General features: G+C 46.2%; 1 protein-coding gene across 3 annotated transcripts in view; it reads right to left on the bottom strand.

Moving 5' to 3' along the window:
- The window catches only part of Rora (RAR related orphan receptor A), a 735,488-nt gene that overhangs the window by 238,315 nt on the left and 481,010 nt on the right, over positions 1-16,163 (bottom strand). For 2 of the 3 annotated variants that reach the window (XM_076576581.1, XM_076576582.1), the window contains exon 1: positions 8,389-8,521. The exons of the other annotated variant lie outside the window; for it this stretch is intronic. In XM_076576581.1, the coding sequence (XP_076432696.1) occupies positions 8,389-8,506 (118 nt within the window). In that variant the 5' untranslated portion in view covers positions 8,507-8,521. Of the gene's footprint in view, positions 1-8,388; positions 8,522-16,163 lie in introns of those variants that run through there. 3 annotated transcript variants of the gene reach the window in all.

Below are 16,163 nucleotides of genomic sequence, written 5' to 3'. Positions count from 1 at the left end.
TCATGAGGCTTCAGGAATGTGTGTAACCCAGCCAGGCTCCCACAGCTAGCAGACGGTGGACTGAAATGGGACTCCTCAAATCTTCTTTCTTCCTCTATATGGCTTCCAAGAATCACTCCATTCTTCTGACTGCTGTCCTCTGTCTGCAAACTGGGAGGATGTGGTGTTTACATGTGATGGGTGCATGGCCAGGCCAGGTCCCTGAGTGTCTCGTTCTATCACTTTTGGCCTTCTTCCTCTCAGACAGAGTCTCTCATAGGACCCGGAGCTCAGTGCTTTCTGTCTAGGTGGGCTGGTCAGCGAGCTCCCAGAATTCTCCTGTCTCCACCCTCCCCAGCTCTGAGTTGACAGGCACAGGCGACCACACAGGATTGTCACACAGTTGCTGGGGATTTGAACTCAGATCCCCATGCTTGTGCGGCAGGTACTCTTCCCTCGGAGCCATTCTCAGAAGCCCTTCATGCCCAGTCTTGACTGCAAGCACTGGCCAGGAGAACCCCACCCCCACCCCCACCCCCATGTCAGGCTCAGAAGAAACGGTGGTAAAGTGGGCAGTGGGACCGGAAGGCTTCATACACAAAAGGGTGCAGCTTTTTGTGTATTAGCCGGGGAGGGTGAGGTGGACTGTTCACATTTCTCCTTCTCTTGGGACTGTAACAGAGAACAGGGTGAATGTTCCCAGCAGGGTCACCAATGACCAGTTTTTGGGTATCTACTGCATTACAGGACAGTCTGCCATGTCTCACTCAGAACAGAACGGGGCAAGTTCATACGGGGCCTTCCGCTGAGAGGAAAGTTGGCTGAGGGAAGGGTGGCTGGCTTATCCTTTCATGCCTTCTGGAAAGTCATCGTCTCTTCAAAGCCCAGGCCTAGACAGGCCCTCAGTCTTGCTTAGGCCAGGGCCCGGCCTGGAACCTCCTCTGCAGGTGGCTCCCTTGGGGCTGTGGATGCCCTGCTGTGTCTGGGGGTAAGAGAAGCTTCTGATGTTCAGGGAGATGAAAACGGTCTTTGGGCAAGCAGGGGGTTAATAGCTCATAAAATAAAACCCTCTAACACAAAAATGTTATTTTAATTGTATTACATTGAGGAGCCCTGAGGGTCGTGGGGTAGATAATCAAAAAGGACAAGGAGGAAATTAAAAAAGGGAAGAAGGCAATCAAAAAGGCCATTTAGGAGAGCCCCTTAATCCTCCATAGAAAGAACACTAATTATACCACAGAACCTCCTTATAATTAACCCTGATATAAAGTGCTTTTTCTGAGCAGTAATAACTTCCATATTCGCAATCGTTTTGATCGCAAACTCACAAACAGCGGCTCTCACAGGTTGGCTGGGCTCCTTCTCCAGCCAGCCTGGAGATCACCCTGCCCTCCGTGGGTACAAAGACAAACAGGCCCGCTCCGCCAACACTTGCCTGCTTTCACTTGATGGCTTCCTTGGCAGGAGTCGCATGTAACTCCTGCCACCCTCCTGCCTCCCTTCCCTGCCTAGTGATGACTTCCTTCTGCAGTTTGAGACTTTCCCCAGGAGCTGGGATATGCCCTTGTAGCAGACCCCACTCACTCCCCAACAAAGCTCCCTGAGGCAGACAACCAGACTCAAACCCATTCAAAATAAGAGTCCCGCATTCCTCTTTGAACAGCTGATCCTGTCGGAACCCAAGCTTCCCCAATTGTCAACTAGAAAACGCCAGGCCCACAACCAACCCAACAGAGGCTGCAGACAGTAATGGATCCAGGTGTCTAGGGCTTTGCTGGGGAGAAAGTATAAAAGTAAAGCCATGGGGACCAGTGAGTACTGAGAAGGGCCCAGGACAGACTTTGGTGACTTTTTCTTTCTTCCTCAGTGGCCTGAAAGTGAAAACAATCCACCCCTGTCCTCACATGAACCTGACATCGCTCTTATCCCACCTGTAAGAGAAAGAGCTGCATCTCTGATCCCACGAGATCCCCGGGGAGATAGTCTCAATGGTGGCCCTGCCTGCCAAGTGAAACTCTAGGAGAGGTGCAGGTCACTGGTGACATTCAAGGTGGGTGTGCCCCGGGGGGCATCTGTCCCCCAAGCCTGCACTCTTAGACCTGGGCTTATCCCCTCCCTCCAAAGTCACAGCTTTGAAAGGACAGTCTATTCACAGCGGCTACAGCCCCCACTTCACTTGGGTGAGGGGAGCCAAGGCTATCTGAGCACCCCAGCCAGCGGTTTTCCTCCGGATCAAAAGAGCAAATGCCAAAGGAATTTTTCCATTTTCGCTTGCATGCTATTGCAACTCAGACCTCATTTCTATGTCCCATCGGGTGATTATTTTTTTATGGAGAATGTGGCAAGATAAAAAGATGCTTCCTTTCTTACTTTAAAAAGCAGAATCTGTAATCCAGAGACAAATACTCTCTCATTCAGTCACATGAGTTAAGACTTGGCAATGTGCTCACCCAACTTGGACTAGGCAATACATAGTAGGACCTTTACTGCCCTGGTTTTTGTAAGGACTAATTGTTCTTATTAAATGATTCATTTGCTTGACCAGAAAGTCACATCTCATTAATACTCACAAACACAGGATGTTGGTTCATTTGCACAATTTAAAATACCACTGCTAAATAAATCACCTCACCCAAGACATGTAGAGACACACAATGCATTTACGAAGTACAGTTTGCTAAAGAGAAAGTTAAAAAGCTGTGCTAACTCTTCTAATTCATCCATTAATGCAACTATATGTGAAACACTATTGTCATTCACCCCTGGAGAGGAGGCTGGCACAGACCTTGCCCTCAAGAAACTTCCAGACTGACAATGGTATGTAATTAGAGTGCAATCCGTAAGCAAGGAGTAGATTGAAAACCACTCACAAAGTGAGAAAGTGGCTCCCTGAGGTCTCTCCTTGAACGATGCCGTGTGAACAGAGCCAGCACTTGCTAGCTGCCTGTGTGGGATACAGACAGCTCCCTTTGGTTGGGGCTTTCCCTCTGGGCTAAGGGTTGTCAGCACAGCAGGAGTTGGAAGCCAACACACTGAAAGAGAGAAGAGTCTGGAAGATTCTAGCTTCTGACTCTACTTCCCTCTCAGATTTCTCCACCCCCTACTCTAGCTCACTCTTGATTTTTCTGTCCCATCAGAACACTACTTCAAGGAAGTGCCAGTCGATGCCATAAGGAGCTAGTGCCCGTCAATGCCATGAGGAGGTGTGCTGTTACATGGAAAGACTTTATCCTCCATTCCTATATACTGCAGTGGGGTCTATTGGGGGATGAGTCTTTAACCAAACAAGCTGGAGTCAGGAGTCCTGGGTAGGAGTCCCACATTGGTCACTCCCTACAGTAAAGGTGGGCAAGCTCATTTAGATATTGGGCCTACAACTTCTTGGTAAAATTCAACAGTGGCCGTCTGACAGTGTTGTGAGCCTGTAATACACAGTTCAAAGCTCTAAGGAGCTGGGCAAAGCTAAAAGTTTTAATATTTATTTTATTATTTTAATTATGTGTATGTGTTGTTTGTGTGTGGTTATGTGCATGTGTGTGCAGGCACCCATGGAAGTGTATATGTATACATGCTGCTGTGCGTGTCTGGAGGTCAGGACACAATTTATCAGGAGTTAGTTCTTTCCATCATGTGAGTCCCAAGGATTAAATTCAGGTCATTGGGCCTGGTAGCAAGCACCCTTACCCACTGAGCCATCCTGTGGGCCGAGGGGCAGGATTTTCTAACACCTTACCCCTTTTCTTTAAAACCAGATGTTAACACTAGATTTAGTTTCAACATTTAAATAAAAATGACTAGATTTCCTCTCTTCTTGTGACATCAAGAAACAGCAGTATGAGCAACACTGAATCAGAGTGGCCACTGTATGACCTTTATATGTATATTTATTATATATATGTTTATATTTAGCTTATATTGTATCTATTCATATATTATACACATAATTTCTTAGTTATATATTATATACATCATGCATATATATAATAATAATACAGTATATAATTAAATATAATGTATGATTATATATGGTATATATTGTTATATATGAATACATAAAATCATATATATTATATTTTTATTTATTTCTCATCCCACTAGAAAAAATAAAACCAGAAAGGAGCACTTTTCATGCCACTGGTTTCATGTGAGTTGACATGGAATGGGGCCTGAAGTGGAAGTTGCTGCAAGGTCTTTCTCTGCAATAGAAGATGGTGCATGACCCAAGTGCCTACAGGACTCCTGGGATGTCTGTTAGCAGCTGGATCCTCTGACCATAAGAAATGTTGTTCCCAGGGCTGGGGAGATGGCTCAGTGGTTAAGAGCACTTATTACTCTTACAGAGGATGAGGGTTCAGTTCCCAGCATCTACATGGTGAATCATAATCTCCTGTAACTCCAGTTCCAGGAGATCCAACATCCTCTTCTGATCTCCTGGGGCACTGAATGCGTGCGTTGCACTTACATACATGTAGACAAAGACTTATACACATGCAATAAAATTTTAAAATGCCATTTGCCTCTAAATATCTTAATATGGTTCAATGGTCTTAACCTTTCAAGGATTGAACTATTTTGTGGTTATCTTTTAATTTATGCAAACTATTCTCTCCTTAAATGTAAATGTAATAGGTGCTAGCTGTCAATAATAATAATAAAATAATAATAAAAGATGTGCATAGTACACACACCAAACCCCAGAAATCTTTTATTTCTCCTACATCTCCTTTCTCTTGTCTCTTGCAAGGTGAACTTTTAAATCAAACTTCTAGGCTACTTTTAAAGTTTCAAATATCTTCTTCATTATGTATATGTGCATGCATTCACTTGTGTTTTTCTTTGACAATATTCTATACAATCTCTGTATGCTACTTTTTAACTGCTGAACATAGAAGAAACAGAAAGGAATATTATAATCTGAATTGTTATGTCACTAAAACCCCTAAGTTGCCTGTCCAGACTGGTCTTGAAGTCCCTGTGGCCCAGACTAGCATTGAGTTCATGATCCTCCTGCCACAGCCCGTTGGCTGCCCAGATGTGTCTTGCTAAAAATGTGACATATACTGAGGCTCCAGCAAGTAGAGAAAGCCAGGCTTGCTAAGCAATGGGGAATGTGGGCACGTGAGCAGCTGACAAGAAAAGGTCCAGGCAGGCTCCAGGCTTCCGGTTTCAACAGCAGAAGCCCATTCCACCACCTAGATATTCTCCTTAAACAGATGTTCTAGGAATAAGCAACAACTTTGGTGGATGCTGCCTTTCCCAGAAAATATGATTTGAAGGGAGCATAGTGAGTGTTCCTGTTGGGAGAGGCCTCAGACAGGCGCAGAGAAACTATGCTGAGGGGAGAACCCAGAAGAAAATAAGTTGGGGTTCCAGGTTGCTGAAAAATCATCTGCCTGGAAATGGTACCAATGGCTAAGAGCAAATTCTAACTTCAGATGAGTAAAATATATATATTTGTTTTGTATCCCAGATTGCCCTCAGCTCCCTATGTAGCCAAGGATAACCTTGAACTTCTGATCCTCCTGTCTCTACCTCCAGAATGCTGGGATTACAGGATGTGTGTCATCATGGTCAGTCTGCAGAGCAGACAGTTGAACCCAGGGCTTGTTATATGCTAGACAAGCTCTCTACCACGTGAGTGCTGTCTAACTCTTCCTATTTTCTGTCCTTTCTTCTAAGGTAGATGGTTTCTTTCCTTAGACTCCAGTGGAGGCAGATTAGCGCAGGCACAGCCATTCCTCCACCCCTGATAGGGTAGACACCACTTACTCTTTCCCATTGAACCAGGACTTGTCCTCTGATTTCTTCTACACTCAGCACTCCAGGCAATCACCACCAATTGACCATAGTTGGTGAGATCCAGCTTGTCATTTGGTTTCAGAGTCACCAAGACCATTATTACCAACTATAAGTTTGAATTTCACAAGTCAATTTGAATTGCATAAGCCTAAATTTGCTGTCTGGGTTCTTTTCCAGCCAAGTGTCAGCCGAGGAGGCCACAACCCAGGGAAAAAGGGCGGTCCCTCTAAGCCATTGCACTAGGATCCTTCCACACCCAATGAGAAGCTCTTAGGAGGTAAATGAAGGCTTTGCTTCCCCAGAGTGTGAGGGAGCATCCAAAGGAGTTGAAAAAAGTATCATATGCAGTTTTTGTTTGGTTGGTTTGATTGTGTGTGTGTGTGTGTGTGTGTGTGTGTGTGTGCATATGTGTTTGGCAGGGTCTTATATACAGTGTCCAAGACAGGCCTTTGTTACTCACTATGTGGCCCAGGCTATCCTTGGCTTCCTAAGTGCTGGGATTATTCGTATGAGCTCCCATTCTCAGCCTACAACATAAAGTGCAGCAAATATCAAGGAAGACAGATTCCAACAGGAAAAGGATGTGAGCTTTAAGATGTTCATTTATCTATGCTGGCAGGGCAGAGGGTAGGTGAGGGTGAGCCAGCATCTTCCAAGTCCCCGAGAGGTGGCAGAGGGATGGGGCAGTATAGAAACTGGTTCAAGATTATTCCTCCCTGTGGCAATTCTCAGCAAGCAGCCAGCCTCCTGGGCCCTCAACTCACTAGAGAACTTAACAGCTTGTTTCAGAAAGTTTAGAAGAGTTTCAGTGTTAAAGGTATATTCCTTAGAAAAATCAAGGAAATGAAAACACTCACGTACACACACACACCCCCCCACACACACATACACACTACCACCACCACAGCCTTAATCTCATTTAGTCAGGTGGGTTTAACTTCCAGGAGAAGGCTGAGAGTGAGCCAATACCTCTAATCTGAGGGTACATTTCTGTTCCATCTTTCTCCCCCCCTTAAACCCACATATTCCCATCACTTACCCCCTCCCCATTCTTATGCACCTTATACATGAACACTTATACACATCCACATTTACAGGCATGCATGTATGCATACCTGTACATACATGTGCATCCTGTCCATATGAGTAGGTACACTCTCTCTCACACAACACTTCCTTACTATCAATTCCCAAAGAAGCAGACCCTCTCCCTCTGCACTCTTACTATCCTAAACAAAAACGGCCTGCATTTGATAGAAATCTCCTTTGTCTAAAGGGACAGTCTCATAAACACTAGGCCCTGGGGACTGTGTGGCAAATAAGCTCACACCTGCTCCTCTGCTGGCCTCTTTATTGCCTAGATGGTATTAGCCGGCTCCTCTAGAGGAATTGTGGCTCAGGACTTTTATAAACAGTAGACTCAATTATGCTTCTTATGAGCTCCCTAAACTTGGAAATAGAGCTAAATAAGGAAATGCATTAGTCAAAGTCCCCTGCAACCCCCTCTTCCTCAGTCTCCCCCACCTTGCCTTCTTGGGGTGATTTCTTTGCATTCCTGAGATTGCCAACGGTGGTAACCATAAACAGGGGCTGTATTGAGAGAAAAAGAAGAAAGCGAGGGAACAATTGTCAGTCCTAGCTAAGTCCCCATGGCAAGTAGGGTGGTGCCTATGTGGCCACTAAAACACAAGCAAGAAAGTAGTCCTGCTGTGAAACTTGAGGGAACTAACACAGATCATAGCTCTTCAGATTTTTAACTAAAATGAAAATAGCAACGTTGCTGGTGTTGGGGGTTTACTGAGGGTACCCCCAAAGAATGAGTAGTAACCAGGAAAAAAGATGAACATCTGAAAAGCCGATCTATGCAGACACCTTACAGAATCTTCTAGAAGCAAAATTCAGTTGGAATCTGCCTAAATTTACAAATACATTAAAAAAAAAATCAAGGGTGTGTGAATGAAGTCTGGCCATGAAGGCAGATGGAAAGGAGGCCCACAGGGACACACGTGAGCAGTCTCTCTAGAGATTTAGGAGGCCTGGGGTCGAATCCACTATTCCCAATGGCCAGGAAGTTAACTAGTTTGTGCACACTCAGTTATCTGCACATGGATGGGAGTGAGGGAGGAAAGAAAAGAGCAAAGGAGAAGCAGATGATGAGAAGAAAGAGCATGGGATGGCCATGGAGCAGGCTTGTTAGCCATTCAGTGCGTCCCCGTCCCTGAGATGAATAACTGCGGCTAAGCCTGAGTCTTAGCGTTGACTTCCAGCTATAGTCTGTGAACCATGGCCCCTAAACCAAGGTTCTCCAAGAGTGATCTTCAAACCTGCAGTCTCAGTGCTACCTGGGAAATTTGCTAGAAACTCAAACTTGGGTCCCTAATCAGAGACCTAGGGGTGGGGGCCCAGCAATTTGTCTGTGAACTCGCTCTCTCAAGTGAGTCTGACCTCTGATAAAGGTTGAGAATTACTTCCCTAGACACTAGCCAATTGCCACATCTGGAATTCCCCTAAAGAAACAGCTGGAAAGCACTCTCTTCTTAAGCAAGCACGGGAGTGTTCTGGTTTTATACATCAGTGTTGGCACCTTGGGGGTTTTGAGGCTGTCCTCACCTCTGTGAAGTGCAGAAGCAAGGTTTTCAGTCTGAGGGGCTGAGTGCTGGTCTGTGCTCACAGGAGAGGCACAGACAGGATGGTCCCATGGCTGGTGCTCACTGGATCCTGACTTCATCTTGCACTGAACATCGCTGTCTCCATTTTCAAACACTTCAAAAAAAAAAGTAGATGTCCACAATTTGAGAAATATCCCCATGCCTTAGTAATATGCTACAGGCAGGTCCAGTCCACTCTTCCTAAAGACCATTCAGTACTGCCTATAATGTCCCGGTAATTGTCTAGTCTCTTTGAGGTGACAGATAGGACCAGAAACCTCTGTGACACTTCTGCCCATGGCTAACTAAGATGTATTCTTGCATTTGCTAACACATCAGTCAGATGTTTGTTTCTACTTTGCCGTTATTGTTTCATTGTCTCTGCTGTGAACACACAGACCTGGCATGCAGACAACCATAGGCAGCACAGTTGGGTATAAAAGGGAGTTATTTAACGGTGTTATTTAAGGTGGGCACCTTATCCATGCAAGGCTAAGGCAGTTTACAAAAGCAGAGCTCTGAGGTGGAAAGCATCAGAGAGAAAAACAACAGCCCTTGCCATCTCTTCAGAGGCAAGAAAGACGCTGAGTCACTGAGCCTGCAACTGGAGAGAAGGCAAATATATCACAGAACAAAGGATAAACCTCCACCCTGGGTCACAGGGCATCTGCCTCAGAGATGTTCACCAACACAGAAAGATTTGTTGCTTGTGATAAAAGACATCTGTGACAAGACATTCCGAACAAAGCATCCTCTGACCCCTCACTAAACATAGCTCACTTTGTAAAAGGTTGATTTTATATAATATTGTCAAACACTATTTTTGCAGCTCTTTTAAAAAGAGCAGGGCCAGCAGGTGTTATTAAATCTGTGGCAGCCATCCTTCTAATCTGTGCCCTGGGAAAGCACGTGAGACCGATACCCACTCCCCTCACCCAATTTGCTACTTAGGGATGGAAATGAATGCTATTTAATTAAAATAAAACCAGTCCCACTACTGAGAGCCCCACCATCTTTAGAAGGATGCTAAGCATCTTAAGGTGAGGGGAGAGAGAGAGAGGAAAAAAACAAAGCTAAACAACACAAATACTTTTAATAGTGATTTAGACTCATACTCTCACAGCCGGAAGAGACATGATAAACAGAGCTTTGGGACCAAAATGCTTATGTCTAGAGAGGGTAATGTGTAGCCCAATGTGGCAGAAGAAACCACAGAAGAAATGAGCTTGGCTCCAGTGGGTAAAAATGTCACGAGGTGGTTTTGGTAGAAAACACACTCCTAGGGACACCATGGGTTCAAGCAGCAGTGTTTTGGGGATAAAGTTCTGGGAAGTAGCCAAGTCTCACTTAGGAAGAACAATCCACCATTAGAGAGACACAGAGTGACTCAGCCGTCAATCTCAAGTCCACTCTCCATCCTCAGTTCTAAACTCGGGAGGTCATAAGTATCCACACGCTTCCCGAAAGAACAGTGCCTGTCTTGGCATGGCTGACTCCTCCTTATTATCTTGCTTGTCCTTTACTTAAGGACGCAGCTAGGGCTGGGGCAGATCCCATGAGGCTCTGAGCCTGGGGGAGGTGCTGTACCGCTCATAAGGACAGGATATTGTAAATAAGGACTTTAAGGTGAGTTTGGTTCTGTGACTCTGTCTGTCATGTAATATAGTGATTTGTGACTCACTTCCACCCCTCATCAGCGATGAGCTCTCCTAGGTAAACCACCTCAGCATCCTTTCTCCTTGCCAAGCACAAAACCTTACACAGGGCAGGCATTCATGTGTGAAGCTGTACGCTAGTGAGACATCAAGGCAGGCTACAGAAATCTTGCATTAGTAAAATGCCTTTATTAATCTCTCCTCCTCCTTTTGGGGGTCATTTTGGACCCCATTTTCTGCAGCCTTTCCTAAATGTCTCACCACATCAGTGCACTGTGAAACCTAAACTCTTGCAGGGCCTTTATCCAGAGCTTTGTGCCAAACTCCGTTTGTAGGGGGAATGTGTTTGGTGAGTGATAAAAACAATGGGACGCTCAATCCTGTTGTCCTTACTGGGGCATATTCTTGTAACCAGATTGAAGAGGCCTTCAGAGATGATGGCAGTGTCTTCTGCTGCTCCGTAATTTCCGGGCCCATTCCCCTGTTCAGCAACTGTTAAAATTGCAGAACATCAGCAACAAAGACCAATTCAAAGTCAAGATCCAGACTAAGAGTCCTCAGAGGGCAGACCCGGGCCCAGCAGCACCTGGACCCCCTACCCCCACCCCATCTACAGAACCTGGAAGTTTGGCTCTGTAACAAGCCCTCCACTGGATCTCGTTCTTGATAGTGATTTAGAGTCAACTGTGAATTTGACCTTGACCTTCTGTTTATTGCAGTTTGTCAGCTTGTTCTGTCTACTGGACAGGACAAGGGGCTCCTGGGGATTGGGCTAGTTGATTTAGCACTACACAAGGTCAAGTCCTAATTAGTAAATCTGCCCAGAGTTGTTGCCTTCCATGAGGATTCCAGCAGGTCCATTTTGATGGGTTTTCACCGAGTATAACGGTTACAAGTGCAAGTGCAGCACATATTATTTCTACCAGATTGGGTCGTCAATAAGTCATGCATCCTTTGAAAGTGAAGGGGGAATGACAGCCGGGCAGGAAGACCTCCTGGGAGATGGGTGAGGGAACACAGACCTAGTTTCAAGCTCTACCTTTTCATTTTAGGGGAGCAGACAGTTCCTCATGGGAAAAACTGAGGCCATGATGGATTCTGTGCTTCAGCAAGATCAGAGTATCAGGGCTGGCGAGATGGCTCAGCGGGTAAAGGCAGTTGCTGCCGAGCCTGATGACCTGAGTTCAGTCTCCCGGCCCCACAGGGTGGAAGGAGAGAGCTGACTCCTGCACGCTGTCTTCTGACCTCCACACATGCTCTGTGTTACTTGGGGTCAATCTCCCAACAAAATAAAATTTAAAACATAACTCAAAAAAAAAAGTTTAGGGCTTTATAAGGGTCAGATGGAGATGTTCTGGGACTGCCCCCCTTTCAGAAACCAAATTCAAAACGACTCTTAGAAAGGAAGGATGAGGATTAGCCTGGCCAGAGGATGGTCTCTTTGCTATTCTTTAGATGCCTAGGCTGATTCCCTCCTTAACCACAGGTTCTAAGACCTTCCACCTTTCCTAAATTAATTCAGTGCTTCAGGGATGCATCACAGATTTGGGGGGCCCAGGACACTTCTGTATTCACAAGCCTCTTACTCCTTTATTACAAAAACATTTTCTGACTGCGTTTGTAGGGATTGTAGAGATGGTTCAGCCGGCACAATGCTTGCCATGCAAGCAGGAGGGCCTGAACCATGGAACATAGCTGGCCATTATGGTGCATGCTGGGAGTCCCAATACTGGGGAGGTGAAGACAGAGAGGTTCTTGGGGTTCCCTGACCAGCCAGCCTACCCTACTTCTTGAACTCCAGGTCCACGAGAGACCCTGTCTCACAAAAAAAACAAGGTAGACAGTACTAGAGGAATGCTACCCAAGTTTGGCTTCTGGTCTTCACTCACACACACGCACATGCACACACACGCACACACACATGCACACATCATTTTATCGGTGAATTTCTATACAAACAGAACTCAGGCTGAGTTCTATTGTCATAGCCACTTTCCCTTCAGATTTCAAATCAAACAGTTCGGTGGGCCCCTTAAAGGTACTGCATTTTTCAGGGTCCCCGTAACAATGTACCTCAGGCCAGGCATCTTAAATAACGAAAGTGTATCTCCTCTGCACATATCTAGGCTGCAGGTCCAAGGCGACATCATGGTGAAGCCATGCTCTCTTGGGAGGCATCTGGGAGGCTTCTGTTCTAAGTTTTTTGAGTTCTTGAGCAGTGGAAGCTGAACTCTAAACTCTAAACTTGGTGCTGCATTCTTCCTACATGCATGTCTGTCCTGAGATACCCCCTTTCTCTAGTGATGAGGGCCCACCTTACTATGGTCTAACCTCATTTTTACATAACTCTTTGTGCTAAGTGACCTTGTTCTAAATACAGTCATATCCTGAGGTATTGGGGATCAGAATGCTTGCATATCTATTGGGGGACATAACTGGACCCCGGGTCTGAGCCTAATGGATAGCTTGCCCCTGTGAAGCCTCTTCTAGGATTCTGCAAGTGGCAGGGAAGTCTGGTGTCTTAAGGAGCAGGAGGTATGAGGTAAAGGCAGGGAGGTGATGGGAAAAGGGAAATCTATTTCTTTTTGTGTTTGCTACAGAAAAGGCTTGACTATTCACGCACACCTCATGGAAGATTTACTACCAGACAATTCAAGCCCGGGGGAAAGTTAACTTCCCTACTTTAAGCAGGAACAACAAGATCATTGGTCCTGAGCCAGGCAGTGTTAGCACATGCCTTTAATCCCAGCACTCAGGAGGCAGAGGCAGGCAGATCTCCGTGAGTTTGAGGCCAGCCTGGTCTACAGAGTGGGTTCTAGGACAGCCAGGGCTACACAGAGAAACCCTGTCTCAAAAAAACAAAAACCAACAAACAAAGAACACTGGCCCTGAGCAAACCCGTCCCAGGTCCCACTCTGTCTACACATTCCATCCTGATTGATTATCTGCTTCCACTTCCTCCCAAGCCCTCCCCGGAACTAAGGAAAAGGTGTCCGTCCCCCTTTTACTCCATCTCTTCCACTTTCTTCTCTGTGTTAACTTTTCTTCCCCTCTCTAGCTCTCCTTCTTTCCCCTAGTGATGATAAAACACACAGTGGGAGGATCGAAATCTGTCCGTGTCTCCCAACAGCCGCTTCTCACCTCACCTGACTCCTCTCTCCTTTATTGGACCAGAGAGAAAGAAAGCAGGAGAAACCAAAAGAGACACCTGAGATTACCAGTCTCCTTTTTCTGGCTTTAATTTTTTTTTTCAAGGTACTATCAGTCAGTGCAACAAAGGCCCCTGAATTCCATCTCAGTCCCTGGCTCAATACTTTCATTCCCAAAGGAGCCTCTAAACCCAAACAATGTTTTCCCCCACTGCACCCAAGTTCAGAAGGCAAAAAAAGCAAACAAACAAACAAAAAGATCACCTCATATAAACAAAACAAATAAATGAGTAAAAAACCAAGCCAAAACAAAAAAACAAAAACCAGCTGAATAAAAGTGCCACAGCCCGAGGGAACCCACAGAGTGAGAGGTGAGGACAGTCTGTGAACATTGCCTGGCCTTTTAAATTGCAAGCACTTTGGTTCATTTGCAGACACACCGTCTGGTCTGGCCAAGCCATTCAGAGTCCTACATGTGAACACGAGGCTAAGATGTTAAAGGCAGCAGTCACAATGGCAGTCAAGCTGTGGGGAAAGCTGATTGTCCGTGAGACTGCTGTCTGGGAGCAGGCAGGGGTAAATAAGCCCTGGCTTCCAGGGTGTACCTGCGGAGGGCCAGTGGAAACCACCCGGGCAAGAGTTCTTCTCTCAGCATTAATGACAATAAGTTAGAGCAGTGATATACTGGGCGCCTGTGCCTTAGGTTTCTGTTAGCTGAAAAATCAAATGGCATTTCTAAGTATATGTGCAAGCTGAAGGGATGGATTGCATTAAACTGTGTACTTGCAAACAAATTTAATATCTGCTTGGGAGTGATGCTGGTGGTGTATGCCTGAGTATGTGGCTGTGTGTGTGCATACATGTGGCTGTGTGTGCATACACGTGGAGGCTAGGGAGCGATGCTGAGTGCCTTCTTCTATCAGTCTCCACTTTATGTTTTGAGACTCACTCAACCCGGAGTTCATGACTTGGCCAGACTAGCTGGCCAGGGAGCTCCAAGGATCCTCCTGTCTCTGCCTCCTCAGTGCACTAGGCTTACAGATTCATGCCACCACACCCAGGTTTTCATGTGAGTGCTGGGGATCCAAACCTCAGTCCTCATGTCTGCAGACCCTTCATGGACTGGGCATCTCCCAGACCCTTAACTATCCTACCCTAAGAAGAGCTTCTATGTCAGAGATGTGGTTTGGTGAGCAGATGGAAGGTGTCAGCATGATCCTGGTGACCAGACTGCTCCCTGCAGAACCTACCCACGTGACAGAGCGAGCGATCGTGCAGCAGGTGAGAAAGCAGCAGGACAGACAGTCTAGGCTGCACCTCCAGCTCACCCTCACTTCCTACATGGTATCCAGCAATTAAAAAAAAAAAAACAACCCCACAAGTCCTGGGTTTCTTGCTTGGATAGGGCAACTGGTGGTTTAGAATGAACAGCCCGGGAAGACCTCAAAATCCTTTCCAAATGTCTTCACTGACCCATCAGACACAACACTGACCACAGGCAAGTCACACACGTGGGACACAAAAGCTCAAGAAAGCAGCAGCTCAGGTTCCCCGCCAGGCCAGAAACTTCCAGTGACATGGGGAACACTGGGATAAGGGCTCAACAGTGCCCCGTAATTCCGATAGCAGTCTGGCTGCCCTGCCTGAGGGTGGAGACCCTGAACCCCTATGGGAACGCCATGTTTGTCTTCGCTTCTAGGAGCATGACTCTTTGAAGTTCCAAATATATATGAGGTCACAGGCTAGCTGTCTTTCTGCGCCTCTTATTTCCTTTAAAACAGTCTCCCAGGTTCACGCACATTGTTGCGAGTGGCAGGAATCCCTGTTTAGGGTAATCGGATATATATACACCGTATTTCCCTCTGTGCATGCATGGCATTTCTCTGTCCATCCACCACTGGCGGACCCGTAGGCTCTTGCTAGTGCATGTTACACATGCATACTGCAGAAGGAACATGGGTGTTCAGAAACAGAGTTGTCACGCGTGGCACAGTTTCTTGTGTAAATGCACGGACTCTCGCCTGATGTTGACTGTGCGATTCTGGGGAAATTGAAACAGAACCACACTCCTGTGGAGAAGAGAGGGCAGCTTGTCACCTGCTGGTGCAGCTTGCATCCCTCCCATGAAGGATCATGTTTGCCACGCAGGGGAAACCTTAAGCTGGACTAAGAAAATATCCTTTATACTTGAAGTGGGAAATGAAGTCCAGGTTCATTATCGATTCACCGTAGACACTAATGATCTCAAGAGAGGCTGGGCCATTAGCATGAGGCAGTGGTCGAGGATGACAAATGTGTAGCAAAGGTGTGGTAAGCCAATCTGCCTCCCTATGTCCACATGGCACAGGTTCAAGTCCAGCCCCAGATTGGGTATAAGTGTTTGCCAGGAGTAACTTCTGTATTACTGCTTTGTTGTGAACCTGGGCGGCAGGGTGTGTGTACGTGTGTTCCTTCTGTCATATACCCATGAGTAGCTTCTCTATGTGTCCTCCCCACTGGGACAAATATGGCATTAGTTCTATCTGATCCTGGGCCTTAGAATCCCAACCAGAGCAGAGTATTGGGGGAATAGAGGAGAATGAAGAAACCAAACCCACTTGATAGGTTTACATAGAAAATTCCAGATTCAGCCGGGCGGTGGTGGCGCACGCCTTTAATCCCAGCACTCGGGAGGCAGAGCCAGGCGGATCTATGTGAGTTCGAGGCCAGCCTGGTCTCCAAAGTGAGTTCCAGGAAAGGCGCAAAGCTACACAGAAAAACCCTGTCTCGAAAAACCAAAAAAAAAAAAAAAAAAAAAAGAAAATTCCAGATTCATAGGAGGCGAAATACTAAATCTGGAAGATAAGGACTAGGTGAGGAAAATCTAGGGGGCACTAGGTCTGAAAAGAGGTGGGGCATAATCAAGGCTGCAGTATGTTGGGTGGTTGCCCAAG

Source organism: Peromyscus maniculatus, chromosome 7, assembly GCF_049852395.1.
Source record: "Peromyscus maniculatus bairdii isolate BWxNUB_F1_BW_parent chromosome 7, HU_Pman_BW_mat_3.1, whole genome shotgun sequence".
In the NCBI taxonomy this organism is placed as follows: domain Eukaryota; kingdom Metazoa; phylum Chordata; class Mammalia; order Rodentia; family Cricetidae; genus Peromyscus; species Peromyscus maniculatus.
This window is presented reverse-complemented; position numbering and strand designations above follow the sequence as displayed.